The sequence below is a fragment of the Syzygium oleosum genome, unplaced genomic scaffold (genome assembly GCF_021117445.2).
Source record: "Syzygium oleosum isolate NSW1041296 unplaced genomic scaffold, Sole_v2.1 Sole_v2.05, whole genome shotgun sequence".
NCBI lineage: Eukaryota > Viridiplantae > Streptophyta > Magnoliopsida > Myrtales > Myrtaceae > Syzygium > Syzygium oleosum.
In genome coordinates, this window is record NW_026607489.1 from 7,146,262 (window position 1) to 7,161,419 (window position 15,158).

Here is a 15,158-nt window from a genome sequence, read left to right on the forward strand (position 1 = left end):
GCACTCGATCGTGTATACCGGGTTGCCTTTATCTCCATTTGGTTTATAATTATATGCGGATATCAATTTAGTCGTAAATTTTTCAATCTTACTAATTTTTTTTTGATCGAACAATCTTACTAATTGGCCAATTTTACTAATTGAGTGATAACTCTTTTGATAATTTGCTAATGTAGTCTTTTTGGCCAGAATCTACTGATGTTAAATTGGCCAAATTGAAAAGTTTAGGATTGAATTGGTATCTACACAATAGGTTCATGACTTTTTTGATAATTTTTCTTACGTGCATATGTTGCTCGAGTTTTTTTTTGGCGATTTCGTGCAATGTCACACCTATTTGTGCAGTCGTGCTTCTCCTCTTCTAGATTGCTATTTCAAATCATATACGTTGACTTTCAATCAATAATACAGAGGAAAATAAATATATCACGAAATTTCTTATCATTTTCGTGAAGTGCAAGACATATTGAGTACATCTTAAATAATTAATTTTTCACAATCTATAATGACATTGAAGTTTTCCACTATATATTGCGAATGTATGATCTCCCGATGGAATAGTATTAGTTAAGTCATCATATATTGATACTGTGAACTAGCCGGAATGACCATGGCAAGCACAAGCTCCATTTACCATTTCTTGTAAAATTGAAGATTTCGTTAGAAAATGGACTTTAAGATAATATCCTAGGAAAAATTATCCAAAAAGTCGTACACTTGTTGTATGGCGGCCAATTTAGTCATAATTTTTTTCAATTTGACAAATATAGCCCTAAATCTCTAGACAATATGCAGTCAATTTTGGTCGAAAATTGCTGATGTAGCGATCCAATTAGGATCGACCGTTGACGTGGCATGATCGGTGCTGACATGGATGGCTTTACAATTTGTTTTTAGTTTCTTGAATTATTATTCTTTTTTATTTTTATTTTTTTAAATTTTCATGTCCTAGGGCACTAGTATTAACATAGGGGATGCCCGGTTTCCTTCTTTTCATTATATGTAGGATTATGTGCTTTGGAAACACTTGTTAAGCAACTAATTAAGGAAACTTTACAATTTTCAATACACTACTTATTCTTGTGTTATGCACAATCAGGGCCTTATATATTGTATTATTCAAAAATGCATATTTAACTGCTTGATCGCAAATGGTTATTCATCTATCACTCACCATTTGCTTACCGAAAAAAGAAAGTCTAACCATTCCGATTCTCTTATTACACAATGCGATTTTAGAAAATCTTAATAAAAAATAGCAGTTGAACGAAAAAGCACATAATTGCAAGTGAGCGAATTTTTTTCCCCATTTGAAAAAAGGGGGAGGAGAGGTAACGTTAGTTGCAGCAACATTATACGGACGTTGCGATATAAATTTACATGTAAGTGAATGATTAAAACAATCGCCCGTATCAATGATGACGCGAATGGATCATATAATAAAAATGATTAAATGAATTATGTACCTAGTAAAAATCCTTTATGAAAACCTTACTAATCACCCATCGTTGCGTTGTGTGCACGCCTTATTAAGTACAGCAAGAAATGACCATAATTTTTTCGTTAAATTTCACCAAAAGAAATTGTGTATATATTATATAGTTTTCGATAATTGCATTAGCAATAGTCAAACGATAGAACAGCACGTGAAAATTATTTCTTCTTCGCCGCGGCCGCTTTTCTCAAAGCCAACTACTCGAAACGTAAAACTCGTCGAAAAAAAAAGAAGAAAAAAAACGTAAAACTCGTCAAAGGACGAGAGGCAACTCAGCACCGCCCACGTGGCAAAATGCAGACACCGCCTTCTCTCTCTCTCTCTCTCTCTCTGCATTTATATGGTCGCTGGCACGTCAATGGAGCCGCCATTGTTGCACCTGCAGAGCTTCCGCAACCTGCTTCGTCCTTTCGCATATCCCCGAAACGTTTCGGCCGCATCCCGGAGGAGAAGCGGTCCGCCTGAGCTCCGCCGCGGGAGGAGGACCGCCTCCAACTCCCAGCTTTTCCGACCGAACTTCGTTCTGCGATTCCTCCGTTCGTCGAGATCTCAACGAGCACGAGCAGTTCTTTTGCCCGCATTCTCCCTCCCTCCCCCTCTCTCTCTCTCTCTCTGGGATTCTTCGCCCCCTCCGTCGTTCGTTCGCCATTTTCTTCAGAATTTTCCTTTCGGTCAAAAGCTCGAAGAGGAAGACCGGCGCGGCGTGCGTTGCGTGTGGGGCACGGTGGAGTTTCTTCGGTAGCGCGTTCGGCATTTCTGCGGAAGGGTTTGAACCGAATCTGATCGGCTTTTCCATCTGGGTCTCCCATGAAAGTCATTACGCACGGTATGCTCTCTCTCTCTCTCTCTCTATTTTCAATAGGGAAAGAGCACTAAAAGTTAGCCGACATCTCGTACGTCTGAAAGATTCTCTCTTTCTAACGAGGTTGACGCAGGGTCATCATCATTAAACAGTCTTGTATTTGCTTAGACAAAAACCTCGTTGAAGATTGCGTTTGAATATGTGAATGAAGTTGTTTGTCCAATTCTGGCGCTTCCAGATTCTGTAGATGTCCATACTTAATTGTAAAGCCCATTCAATAATCAGTAGACATTAAAAGGCATTGGGAATGCTCGGTCTGTTCGGTCCTGTCTCTCTCGTCTTTGACGCCGAGCGTCGCGGGGCACGTTGTCTTGACATCTTGCGAAAGATGTGAATTTGCGAAACTTGATGCCAGTTAGAAGCAGACGCAACTCTGATTCAATGATTGCCCAAGTTTGCTCCCTCTGTTCTGGTATCCGCCAAATTAGTTCTGTGTCATGTTGTTTACCTTTTCAATTCAATAGAAAAAAAAGGGGATTAACAGTGCACTTAGATCAAATTAAAATAAGAACAAATTATGCGCATGCGGGAGATGAGAGCAAACCGTCCAATTCGGCACCTAACCAACAAGCTAGACTTGGTCAGAGCTTGTGATTATAATAAGCTTATCCCAGGATTTACTTAATTCGAGTGTCGTCAGCAAAATTCGGTATTTTATGAGATGTCGATGGAATCGTTAAGGACACTTCTGGTGAAGAATTATTATTGTCAAGCACGTAAATTAGCTTGTGCCTGGGATCGGAATCGATCATCTTCCTGCCATATCTAAACATTTGACGAGTTTAAATGGCAGGAATCGTGTGGGCACTGTGGGACCAAACTTGTGACTGGAAGGACTTCATTATTTCTCCTGTAGGTAACAATTCGTTTTCTGTTTTTGACATGACATTGTTACTTTTAGTCATGTATCACAATCTGATTATGCATTTCATTTAGAACTATTTACATAATTATTGTCAATATGGTGGGAGCCTGGGAGGCGATCCATCAGTTTGATATGTTGTAAAGTGACCTCTACTAGCAAATCTCTCTCCCCTCTGTCTAATGGTATGGTTGCCATTTTGCCTTGTGAAATGTCCCCTTTTTTGTATGTCTGGCCACGTTTTACTTGGATTATGTAAAGGGGGAACCGTTGAATAATCTTGAATTTAGAAAAGTAGACAAAGACATTAGGTGAGTAGCCCTACGTACTATGATGTCCATTTCTTGCGAAATCTCTGGAAATACTGTTACATATTTATCCCGCTGATTCTGCAGCTACTGCAAAATCATTTGATAGTACATAGCTCTGCTGGTGGGACATGGAACTCGAGAATGATGACCGGGAACCTAGACGAAGCATGTCTCACGGCAGGACAAGCAGCACTGGTTCCTCATTGAGACGACGCTCGTTGAGTTTGTCAAGTGTGTTTCCCAATCAGCTGGATGATGACATTGAAAGTGAGAGGGTTTCAGAGGCTGGCGATATCGGGGATCGGGCTCTTAGCAGTAAGAGGTACAGTGAAAGTGGCAGTGTGCGTTTATCTGCAGATCATGCTATAGAGAATGGAATAGTTTTTCGAACTCAAGAGGACACCCTGCTGCATCCAATTGGTTTCTGGTCTCGCGATCCATCGAATTTGAATTTTGTCTCCCCTGTATCGCCCGTGGTGGAAGAGATCATATCTCCTCTATCAACTGATGGAATCTTGAGGCCCATAGACGAAAAAAAGGTGAGTTCAAGAGCTTTTCTATTTATCTTGCTATTTATATCTTGACATCGACATCTTTCATATTCCTTTCCAGTAAAGTAATTTTATCTATGTGATACTGTGCAGGATGAAGAGAAAGTGTTGCCTCAGTCATTGGAGTATATATCATGTCTTGTTCATCTTGCTGTTTTTGGGATTCTAGGGGTAATGTGCTGCTTCAACTTTTGGAAATTTTGGACTAGCCTCGAAAAAAATATTTGAACTAATCTTGGATCGATCCAAATGATATGAGTATTTCCATATGAGAAATGACGATACTTCCTGTGTTTCCATGTGAAGAATTGATACTTTCTAGGAACAATTCGGGGAGATTTCTCATGTGTCATCTGCTAAGATTCTTGATGTTGGAAGGCTGTATATCATTCAAGAGCCCTGAACAATAGCTGTAATATATGTTAGAACTTCCATTGGCTTAGGGATTCATGTAAGTAAACATGGTATTTCCATCTAAATACAAAAAGTCCAGTTCTGGCTTAGGAAGATCTAGTCCCTAACTCTTGGCCTTGAAAATGACTTGTCAAAAACTCGTTTCTAAGGGTGGTCACTAATAGTCTAATGCTTCTTAGTGAGCAACAAAAATCTTATCTGTAAAAGCTCCTGATGCATTGTTCTGTTTGCTGGATTGAATTAAAGATAATTTTACCAAATATTGTGAGTGTCTTCATCCTACGATGCTTCCACTAGCTCTATGATAATGTGCTTTCAGGATTGAGAGTGCTACGCATTGTCTTAGTAAGCCTGTCCCATGTTAGTCAACTATACACTCTCCCATCAAGGATTGTGTCAGCACATTTTGTCTTGGCTCTGTCCTTAACTTCGGAATGATACTTCTTTATCATCAACCATCTTACTAGTAGCCTGCACTAAATTACTGCATTGATAGGTGATGACTTGATCAAGAAGATCATGTCTTATAGATTAAGTTTGTGGCTACTCTTCTCTTTGGAATGACTCGGCTATTCGCCTGCAGTGATGATCATTACAGCAAGTCTGCATACACCATTGAGGATCTAAAATTCAATCGACCTACAATGAGAGAGAGAGAGAGAGAGAGAGAGAGAGAGAGAGAGAGAGAGAGAGAGAGAGAGAGAGAGAGAGAGAGAGAGAGAGAGAGAGAGAGAGAGAGAGAGAGAGAGAGAGAGAGAGAGAGAGAGAGAGAGAGAGAGAGAGAGAGAGAGAGAGAGAGAGAGAGAGAGAGAGAGGTCAGTGTGGATGCTCGTGTGAATTGTTATTTATCAGCAAAGGAAACAAATTATGTCTCAGCAGTAGCATTTACCATTGAGTTTTAGTAAGTTATCACCAAGCTAGTAGTGAAGACTGTAAAGACTGACTTTTCTAGCCCATTAAGTACCTTCTGAAACTTCTTTTCCCTTTGAATTTTGTATCAGCGTTTATTTATTATTCATGAGAGTCATTTGGCCTTTTTTGTCGGATTTGTAGTATATATATTTTTTATTGATCTGTAGGTAGGCTGGTGGTGAAATATGATAAGTATAGTATGCAGAATTTCATGCTTAGTTATTCTAGTAGCTTCCTGATGAGCTCCGATGCTTCCGTTTTGGCTAAATTTTTTGTTTTTTTTCGTTATGTCCGTTCTCTAAGGTTTTTTTTGTTAAATATTGCTGTCTTGGCTTGCAACTTAAAATTATGCACAGAAGACGGAGACTGACATTCGATGAGTCATGACTTACAGGTCTTAACAAGGTATTTACTTGAAAAGTTATTTGGCCCTGCAGTTGCTGGAGTGACAAGTGATACAACTATATTATACCTTGATCTTCCTTCAAACATGGTCACATCTCTCTCTCTCTCTCTCTCTCTCTCTCTCTCTCTCTCTCTCTCTCAGTTGCCTGCCCACACAGATGAACAGAAAACCGTATGCATATACTTCGTGACTGTGATGAGATCATGCACATGGCATACAGAGTTTTTGTGCTTAAGTTCGCACGCAATCAGAAACGTGCTTATTGGGACATGTTCATGAGGTGCATGCTAGGATAGGATGGGATTACTTGGATGACTCATTTTGTGCTCTTTGAATTAGTATTTCGGCAAGATGTTGGATTTATGTCATTGGAACCGAAATATACCCAAAAAATTATCTCTTGATTTCACATGGTAATTGATCCTTGATTGTACTTATCTTTCCTTCGACTTAATACTTCATTTCAGGTTGGTTCTTTTCTGATGGGGTGGTTTGGTGTTGTATTCAAGCAAGATATATCCGAAGTCTCTGACTTTCTAGTGATTGGATTGTCAACTGGTTATTTGGGAAGCCTTACGACATTTAGTGGTTGGAATCAGAAGATGCTTGACCTTAGTGCAGATGGCAAGTGGCTGTTTTCAGTCCTGGGATTTCTCATTGGTATGTAGTCATGGGAAGACTTAAGTGTTAGTGTTTACGCAAGAAGCGGACATTTTCAATTTAGTTGCATCAGCTTTATCATGGTAGATTGTTGGTACCAAGTGTCATGTTCTGATTCCATCGACATGGAATGACTAGCCTTATATCTATAATTCTTTGCAGGATTATTTCTTGCAGCCTATTCCATTGAATTCGGGGTGGAGACAGCGAAGGGCTTCCGTTGGTTAATGAAGAAGCACCCCACGAATTCTAGCAGTGGCATATCTGCAAAGAGCTGGAGAGTTAACAGCCGTAAGCGTCACTTGTCTATGATTCTGGTGATGGTACTGTTGTTGGGGTCATTATGGGCTCTTAGTGCGATAATGCTGAAACATGAGTTTGGAAATGGAGGCAGTGATGCTCAACTGTGGTTGGGTTGCGTCGTCGGGCCAGTAGGTGTTTGGATCCGGTGGTTCCTAGCACGACTTAATGGGCGTGGGCTAGGAAAGACTGGTCTTTTAAAATGGGTTCCATTTGGGACCCTGATTGCCAATGTCTCTGCAGCTTGTGTCATGGCAGCTCTCTCTACTATGAAGGAAGCAGTAAGTCCACAAACTAATTTCAAGTTAGATAAATTGCACCAATACTTCTGCCATTGGAGGGTCATTACACTCGCACCATTTGCTGAATATCTGGACTCACATCTTAAAAGCCCCACCAGATTTGCTTGAATATCATGTACTCTGTTGAGTGAAATAGTACTTCCATATCTGTCTCACGTAAGACGAAACTGGTAGACATTTGTTCAGATTACGAAGAAACGTACAGTTTGGTGACCCTACTTTAACTTGGGCCGGTTCGTGTACATTGTAGAAACAAAAGTGATCTTTAATGTCTCGCGAATCCGTTATTTGCTTATTCTTTTGTTAGATCCACGTTAAATGGGACAGTTATCAGCAGCTCTAGTTATATCAATTTGTATTCTGATCATCTCAAACTTTTTTTTTGAAGGTGAATACCAAGACTTGTGACACAGTTGCCGCGGGCATCCAATTTGGACTTCTAGGCTGTCTGAGTACTGTGTCGACGTTCATGGCCGAGTTCAATGCGATGAGACAAAGCAAACACCCTTGGCGAGCTTATGCGTACGCGGTTGCTACAATAGCCGCCTCATTTGGCTTGGGAATCCTGATATACGATCTCCCTGTTTGGATAAAAGGATATGGGTAAGCATGTCGAGATGGCCTCCTCCTACTGTACTTCGGAAAACGTCTGAGGAACTCGAGAGGAGACCAGACCTGTGCACAGACAAGACGAGAGAACTCGCCTGAGTTACACCACCTAAGAGCTTTTTCATGGTGCTTCGAGCAAGCTGCATTATATGCAAGTATGCATTTACCCCCCATGATCGAGTTTTGACCTTGCACATGTTTGAGGAGATAGCAAATTACTACTTACACGAAACCGAGTCGTTGTACTTCTCACTTGTGATATGTATCGGAAGACCTTTGCCTGTGATCCAAAAGAAAAAGCTTAATGTTGACGTGATGATCGAACTCCATTTCTTCACGCTTCTATGGCAGCAAGAAGAAAGCCCCTATTGATCCGGAGAGTCAAGCCAGATCGGAGGAGCGGGAGCCGGCGTCGACGTGACGGAGCGCGGCGGCGGCGGCGGAGGCGGAGGAGCTAGGGAGAAGCAGGTTCATCTAGAGAGAGAGAGAGAGAGAGAGAGCGGTGTTTCCGAGATTTGCGTGCAATTGGATGATCGAATTCAGAGAAGCGACGATGTGTATATATATATATATGTAGAGAGAGAGAGGGGGCAAAGAATCGGTTGGTTATTGGGAGAGGCGGCGTCGAGGAATGCGGAAGCGGTGGATGGCGACGGAGGGAGCGGGAATATCGCGGCGGCGATCGGGCGGCGGAGGGAGCGGGGGATTGGAAGTTTCTCTTTTTCTTTTTTTTCTGATTTTTTTCGCCGGTTTGGAAATTGCGTAGGAAGAAACCGAGGAAGAGGACACTTGACCAGTCGGATCGGGGGGGGGGAAGGGGGGGCAGCTGTTGGAGGACGGGATTCTCTGCGACCGGACGTACTGTAGATAGGGGGCGTGGGGGGGCTCTGGGAGATCGACACGTGGGGGCTCGACGTGGGGACACGCGGAGACCGTACGGTTACGGTCTTGACACGTAGTATGAGGTCGGTGGGGCGTGCGCGCGCGCGCGAGAAGGTTGAAGGCAATATATTCCTCGCTTTAATTCGATGTACAATGATTTTTTATTTGATCTGACGTGCAATAGCGTTCATGAACTTTTAATTTGTTCAATATTCAATATTTAATGTGGTCTATGAACTTTTAAACATTTATCGATAATTTAAAAATCATATTAAATAAATTAAAAATTTAGGAGAACGACATTTCATATTGAAGCAAAATTCAGAGACTATTTTTACTACTATCCCTGTCACACAGTCATTTTGGTGAAAAACTCTTACTTGCATTGGGTGTCCATGAGCCCACTCAATCTCAACCCTCTAAAATTATGGGATCTGCATGAGTCTTATGATCATTGAGTGACTGAGATTAAGCGTGTGACGTCCCTGGATTAACTTATTCGAGGTGTTATCCGATTTGGCCCATCCATACAGAGCCTCACGGTTTTGTCATTCGGCGTATAGGTAAACACTTTTCCACGAGATCATCCATCATTGTAGTGCTTTAGCCCGAGCATGCTTAACTTTGAAGTTCCAGAGAAAACTTTATTGTTAAGTTAAAATGCGTCTACGTGAGTTAATTTCAGTTTTCACTTAAATACATATTTTGTAATTTGGTTTATTCCTACCCTCTTCGCCATTTAGGAAGCTTGTCGGTAACTCCTCCTTATCTTAACCCTTTGGCCCCGGTGATTACTTCTCACCCTCGTCAAACCAGCTCGTTACAAAGCGTGCTCATGAGCTAATGTCTCTTGTCGGGTTCCCTCAAGAACTTCATTAGCTATGTTTAATTATAGTAATTCAGTTTTTGAAATGGTTATTAAAAAACCGACAACCTCATATGGATTAGTATTGTTTGACGGTACTTCGATTTTTAATTTATAACTCGACTCATTCCTTCCTCTTCGCCCTCCTTGAAGTCTATTAAGAGTCGAGCTTTTCGAGTCCTCTTGCTCTGTAATCACTTCTCCACCTTTGTCACGTTAGCTAGTGCCTACTTCGTCGAACCACACATGTACTACTTGTGCTTTGTTTTGATACTATTTGTAACAATCTGGCTCGTTTTTTATATGGGTCAAGCCCTTAAAAGGAGTTTTCCAGTGATCACATGAGGTGGGGGATTATTATACAAAAGTAAACCTTATGTTCAAGTCCTAAATTTTTTAATCAAGTCACATATCTTCATTGAAATTAAGCTATAAAATTTGTTGAAAAGTATAATTTAGGAATGTCACACAAGAAATTTTACGTGTTGTTTGTGAAAATGACTTGATTGCTCTATTTAAAAAAAAGAATAGGCATTTAATTGAATCAATATAAAAGTTTAGGATTTAATTGTATTCCGAACATAGGACTTTTGCTTCATTGCTCCTCACGAGGAGGTCACTACTTAGAAGTGGGTCTTTTTTTTATGCATAACTTAAGAGGCCTTCCCCATCTGAAAGGGACTTTGGGATTCTAAAATATAAAATTGGATGTTGGAAAATTGTGTCTATGCTAAAGTTAAAAAAAAAAAAACTCCCCACATAAATAAGGAAAAATGACACAAATGGTTTAATAACTTTGGCCCAATGTCTGTTGTCCCTAGAGTTTTAATTTGTCCAATGTTGACCCTGAACTAGTAGTAAATGTTCAATATAGTCTCTCCTTTTACTTAAACAACATAAGATGTTATTTGATAACACAGATTATTATATAACGAGTTAGATTTTTAAAAATGAGGAGTCAAAATGTTTATCTTTTTATCATCTACCTTAGAAAAGGAGAAAAAACTAGAACGTCAACATGTCCATCATCATTTGATGATGTGGATTATTATATCTTAATTTGAGATGAATTCACTTGAATTTTTTTTTATTGTCCGCGGTTCAAACTTAACTAATTGGAACCAGCGTTAGCAGATTCCATTGACTTGAATTAACGGAAAGACGACATTGAATATTTTCATATGGTTTAGGGATTATACTGAATATTTACCAATAGTTCATGGATCAATTGAAGATTAAAAATTTAGGGATGACATTACACATTGTACAAAAGTTCAGTGACTGTTCGTGTCATTTTCTCCATGAACAAATGAAGGATACATTGGCTTTATTCAGTTGTTTGGAGTAATTATTAATTTTAATTTATCATGTTTATTACATCCCAAGTCTCATATTAGTTGGGAAAGACTCTATTGAGTGATTTATTAGTCGACATCCACCCTCAAATGGTCATCACTTTGTGCGGTCACTGGTTACTTAAAATATTCATTTTGAGGGTACATTGAAAGAAGCAAGTCGTTACAATTGTATATTATGGATCGCGTGCATTCACCTTCGTCAGCATGATATATCCAAAGTGCAGTTCAAAATACATATCGATATGTAGAACCACGTATAGTTTTCGCTTCCAAATTTTAAAACAAACAACCAGGAGTATAAGTTGTGCAAGTAACCTTTCCCTTCTGTAAACAGGAATTTAAGTTGGTATTTAACACAACCATGTACCAAATTACACCGACCAATTAACATCATAGGCTTTATTTACAGAATGATAATTCTTTTGTCTTCCCAAATTTGAATGAAAGCCAAGGCTGTGTGGATGCTATCTGGCCCAATTGAACACAACTCCAGGCAGGCCTAAGAAGGCTAAAAGATAGATCACAATGACATAAGCCCAGCAGTCCATAGAGCAGTTGAGCCAAGCCTGGCCTAGCTACTCGAACCCTTCTCCAGCTAAGTTTCTCTCTTGCTTTGCTCGACAATGTCCTTGCTTTCTTATGGGCCACATCTCGACATGTTACAATTCTTTTCGCGGTTTAATGAAACTATATTCTTGGCTGAAGCATGTGGACTTATGAATTCGTTTCATGTTGCATAGTTTTGCTTATCTAACGCAATTATTGGGCTCGGTGGTTGTCCAGGCGAGCTTGTATGATGAGTTGGGTGGGCTCGTTTGCCCATGGTCAGGTGTGCAATTCCTCCGGATGCAATTGTAGAGTGATGTCAAAACAACATGAGTCGCATTGTAGACCTGGCAAATGGATGGATTGGATGGGTCGAAACACCCTCTTTCTATTCAATACAATCTTAGACATGTATTCCTGATCCGACCTGGACATAGACCCAATTTATATTATTAAAACACATCCGTATTTAACCCGATAAATCAAAATGTAGACCCATCCATTTAACTCACTTTAAGCTCTTGTGTGAATTTGCTACTTGGATAAAGTTTCATATCAGATTAAAAAGGTAAATTAACAAAAAAATATATAATTTTTGAACGGAACGCAAAGAAACCCCCCCGCAGCCACCACACCGTGCCACGGTTAGTCCCTGCGCGCCGGGATTCGAACACTCAACCTTTGCGAGAGGAAGAGTGCGCGCTCCAAGCGCGCACCGGCGGTGGTAAAACAAATAAAATATGGTAGCAACTAAAGTAAAAAACCTCAAAATGGGAAAACTTATAAAGAACTAGAAAAATATGCATGCCTTGTGACGACACAATATTCTCATGAGAATTTTGCACTTTTATTTAGGCGGGCTTCCGTCACTTCAATATGTCCTCAATTATGCACTCCCGGAGAGCTCTAAAAAAACAAATTGTCGACTCAGATTCCAATAATGTCGCGGAACCTTCGAATGAAGCCATTTGTGATGACAAGCGCAGGAATTGCTACGACATCGGATCTACATCCAACGCTCCTCCTCTCCTCTCCTCTCCTCTCCCTCCTATGGAAATCAATTGGTGTTTTATTAGGTGATAAAAGTAGCAACAACTTTGGTTTAGGTATATAAGTCGAGTTAGGCTTTTGCCTCTTTCATGGCAAAAGCAAAGATGTCTTTTCCTTTCTTCACGTCCTGTAATGTCACATCACATGAAGGGTCTTCGCTTTTCCATGTTTAGGTAAGAAACCGTAGATTTGGTCCACTCGTTCTATAGCACCGACGGGTTTCCAGATCCACATCTTCTGACGATTTTCCTTTGAAAAAGACGTTCCTGCTTTGGAAATGAGGGAGACTATTCTCGTGCATCTCGAGCTGACACGTTGATTTCTGTCTTGCCCATTTTACTTATAATATTGAACTTATGAAAGAAATTGTTTCTTCTTCCAACTTTATTTCGGCCAAATTATTTTTTTTTGGAAAAAAAATGTCATTTCTTTAATTGATTGAAACGAGAAAATAAAACCATTGGCGGCAGCATATTGACTTTGAATTGGGCCTCAACTGTTCATTGAACTTTCAGGATCTAGCGCCGAGGCATAGAAACATTCGTGCACTGGGGTGATTACCAAAAAAGTCTTAAATTCATTTTTTAATTTGATCATTTTAATTTGATCAATTTAGTCATAAATTTTTAGATTATTTATCAATAATAGTCTTTCTAGCAATTGTGACCTGAAATTGCCGACGTGGGTTGTCGGCCATCTTATGCGACACTGGTGACGTTAACGTGGACAGTTTTTGCAAAGTTTTTTTTAATCTTTTTGTGGACTAAATTGGTAATTTTCATGGGGCATAAGATATGTGCGTTTTGAGTAATATGGATTGAAAATAGTTGTATCGTAGACCTGTTAAAACAACCGGGCTTTCCTACTCTAACCGATAAAAACCAATGTTTTAAAATTCTCAACTAACAAACACATAATTTAGCCAGTTAAAAATAAGTTAAAAAAATGGGTGTCTGGCCCATTTTACCACCTCTAATCACATACCATGAAGTTAGATCATAATGCGTAACTTTTTGGAACGGCTTTATTTCCAAAAATCATCAGTGACCGTAACTAATCATCATCATCACCGATGATAAAAATCATAACGCTTCATTTCCCTTCATTTCCCTCGATGGGGAAGATCTTGTCAAAATCAGAGTAGAGAGAGACCAAATCATGGCGATTGGCAATGACCTCACGGGTTTGAAAGTTCTGTGATCATGAAGTGAAGGCGACAAAAAGCAGCATCTTGAAAAGAATGGTTTCTTTTGACCAAAAAAGGAAGAAGAAAAGAATGGTTTAAGTTTCTTCATTCTCATGCACCACTCACGTTCCTTTCCATCTTTTTGCCGGGTGAGAGTTTAGGGTTTCTTCACCGGCAAGTTCATGCAATTTTGTGTGGGTGTCTTGTCTCTTATTCTTATGGTTAGGACGAAGAGTGAATCTACTCGATTGTGTGTACCAAGTTACCTTGTCTCCATTTTATTTTTAGCTATATACATATGTCAATTTGATTCTAAACTTTTCAACTTGCCAATAGAGTCCTAACCCTTTTGACGATTTACTGATGTAGTCATTCCGGCCAACTTTGATCGGAATCTGCTCACGTGAAATTGGCTAAATTGAAAGGTGTAGGACTAAATTAGTATCCACACAATAAATTTAAGACTGTTTTGGTAATTTTTCTTACGTGCATATGTTGCCCGAGTTTCTTTTTGACGATTTAATGCAATGTCACACCTATTTGTGCAGTCATGCTTCTTCTGTTCTATATTGCTGTTTCAAATCATACATGTGGACTTTCGATCATTACAGGAATAATAAATATATCATGAAATTTCTTATCATTTTCGTGAAGTGCAAGATACAACGACTACTACAATGGAGGTTTATTTTTAAGCAATCTATAAAGACAGTGAAGTTTTCCACTATATATTGCTAATGTATGATCTCCCGATGGCATATTATTACTTACTCATCAATCATCGTACTAGTACTGTGAACTAGCCTGAATGCCCATGGCATGCACAGGCTCCTTTTACTATTTACTGTAAATTTAAAGATTCAGTTAGAACATGGGCTTTAAGATAATATCTGAGGAAAAATTATCCAAAAAGTTATACACTTATTGTATGGCGGTCAATTCAGTCTTAAACTTTTTAATTTGACAAATAGAGTCCTAAATCTTTTTGACAATTTATGGCCAATTTTGGCCGGAAATAATTGATGTGGCGGTTCAATCAGGACCGACTGCCTACTTGACGTGGCCGACGCTGATGTGGACGACTTTATAATTTTTTTTAGTTTCCTAAATTTTTATTCGTTTCTATTTTTTTAGATTTTATTGTTTTTAAATTTTCATGTTCAAGGGCACCAAAATTAACATAGGGGATGCCTGGTTTCCTTCTTTTCATTGTATGTAAGATTAGGTTAATGGGTGTTCTGGAAACACTTGTTAAGCAACCAATTAAGAAAACTTTACAATTTTCACTACACTGCCTGTTCTCGTGTTATGCACAATCAGTGCCTTATAGATTGTATTATTTCAAAATGCACGGTTAATTGCAAATTGTTGATCGCAAATGGTTATTCACCTAGCACTCACCATTTGCTTGTCGAAAAAGAAAGTCTAACCATTCTAATCTTCTCTTTAGGCAATTCAATTTTCGAAAATCTCAATAAAAAATTGTTGAATGAAAAAAGCATGTTGATAATTGCATGCAAATGAAAATTTTTCCCCATTTGGAAAAAGAGATTTCCAAGAGCAAGGAGAGATAACTTAGTCGTAGTA

At 39.3% G+C, this 15,158-nt stretch overlaps 3 protein-coding genes across 12 annotated transcripts in view; 2 read left to right on the top strand and 1 right to left on the bottom strand.

Annotated features, from left to right (window-relative positions):
• LOC115676405 (oxysterol-binding protein-related protein 1C-like) overlaps nt 1-8,150 on the bottom strand; it is a 27,164-nt gene extending 19,014 nt beyond the window's left edge. Inside the window, exon 1 of the mRNA XM_056311355.1 lies at nt 8,130-8,150. The gene's annotated coding sequence lies outside the window, so the exon portion shown is untranslated. The remainder of the gene's footprint in view (nt 1-8,129) is intronic.
• Nucleotides 2,183-8,000, top strand: LOC130138167 (uncharacterized). Of its 3 annotated transcripts, none has more exons than XM_056311363.1 (8): nt 2,183-2,321; nt 3,151-3,213; nt 3,615-4,069; nt 4,175-4,252; nt 5,802-5,900; nt 6,281-6,473; nt 6,636-7,054; nt 7,464-8,000. In XM_056311363.1, exons 3-8 carry the CDS (start codon nt 3,659-3,661, stop codon nt 7,680-7,682), a joined length of 1,419 nt encoding a protein of 472 aa, XP_056167338.1. In that variant the 5' UTR covers nt 2,183-2,321; nt 3,151-3,213; nt 3,615-3,658; the 3' UTR covers nt 7,683-8,000. The 3 variants fall into 3 exon arrangements, with proteins under 3 accessions (XP_056167338.1, XP_056167337.1, XP_056167336.1); XM_056311362.1 differs by having other exon boundaries at nt 3,151-3,209; XM_056311361.1 differs by lacking the exon at nt 3,151-3,213.
• Nucleotides 2,189-15,158, top strand: part of LOC130138169 (fluoride export protein 1-like) — a 26,098-nt gene continuing 13,128 nt past the window's right edge. For 6 of the 8 annotated variants that reach the window (XM_056311364.1, XM_056311369.1, XM_056311365.1 and 3 more), the window contains exon 1: nt 2,237-2,321. The gene's annotated coding sequence lies outside the window, so the exon portion shown is untranslated. Of the gene's footprint in view, nt 2,322-15,158 lie in introns of all 8 variants that reach the window. The other 2 variants (XM_056311368.1, XM_056311370.1) reach the window with 1 other exon arrangement.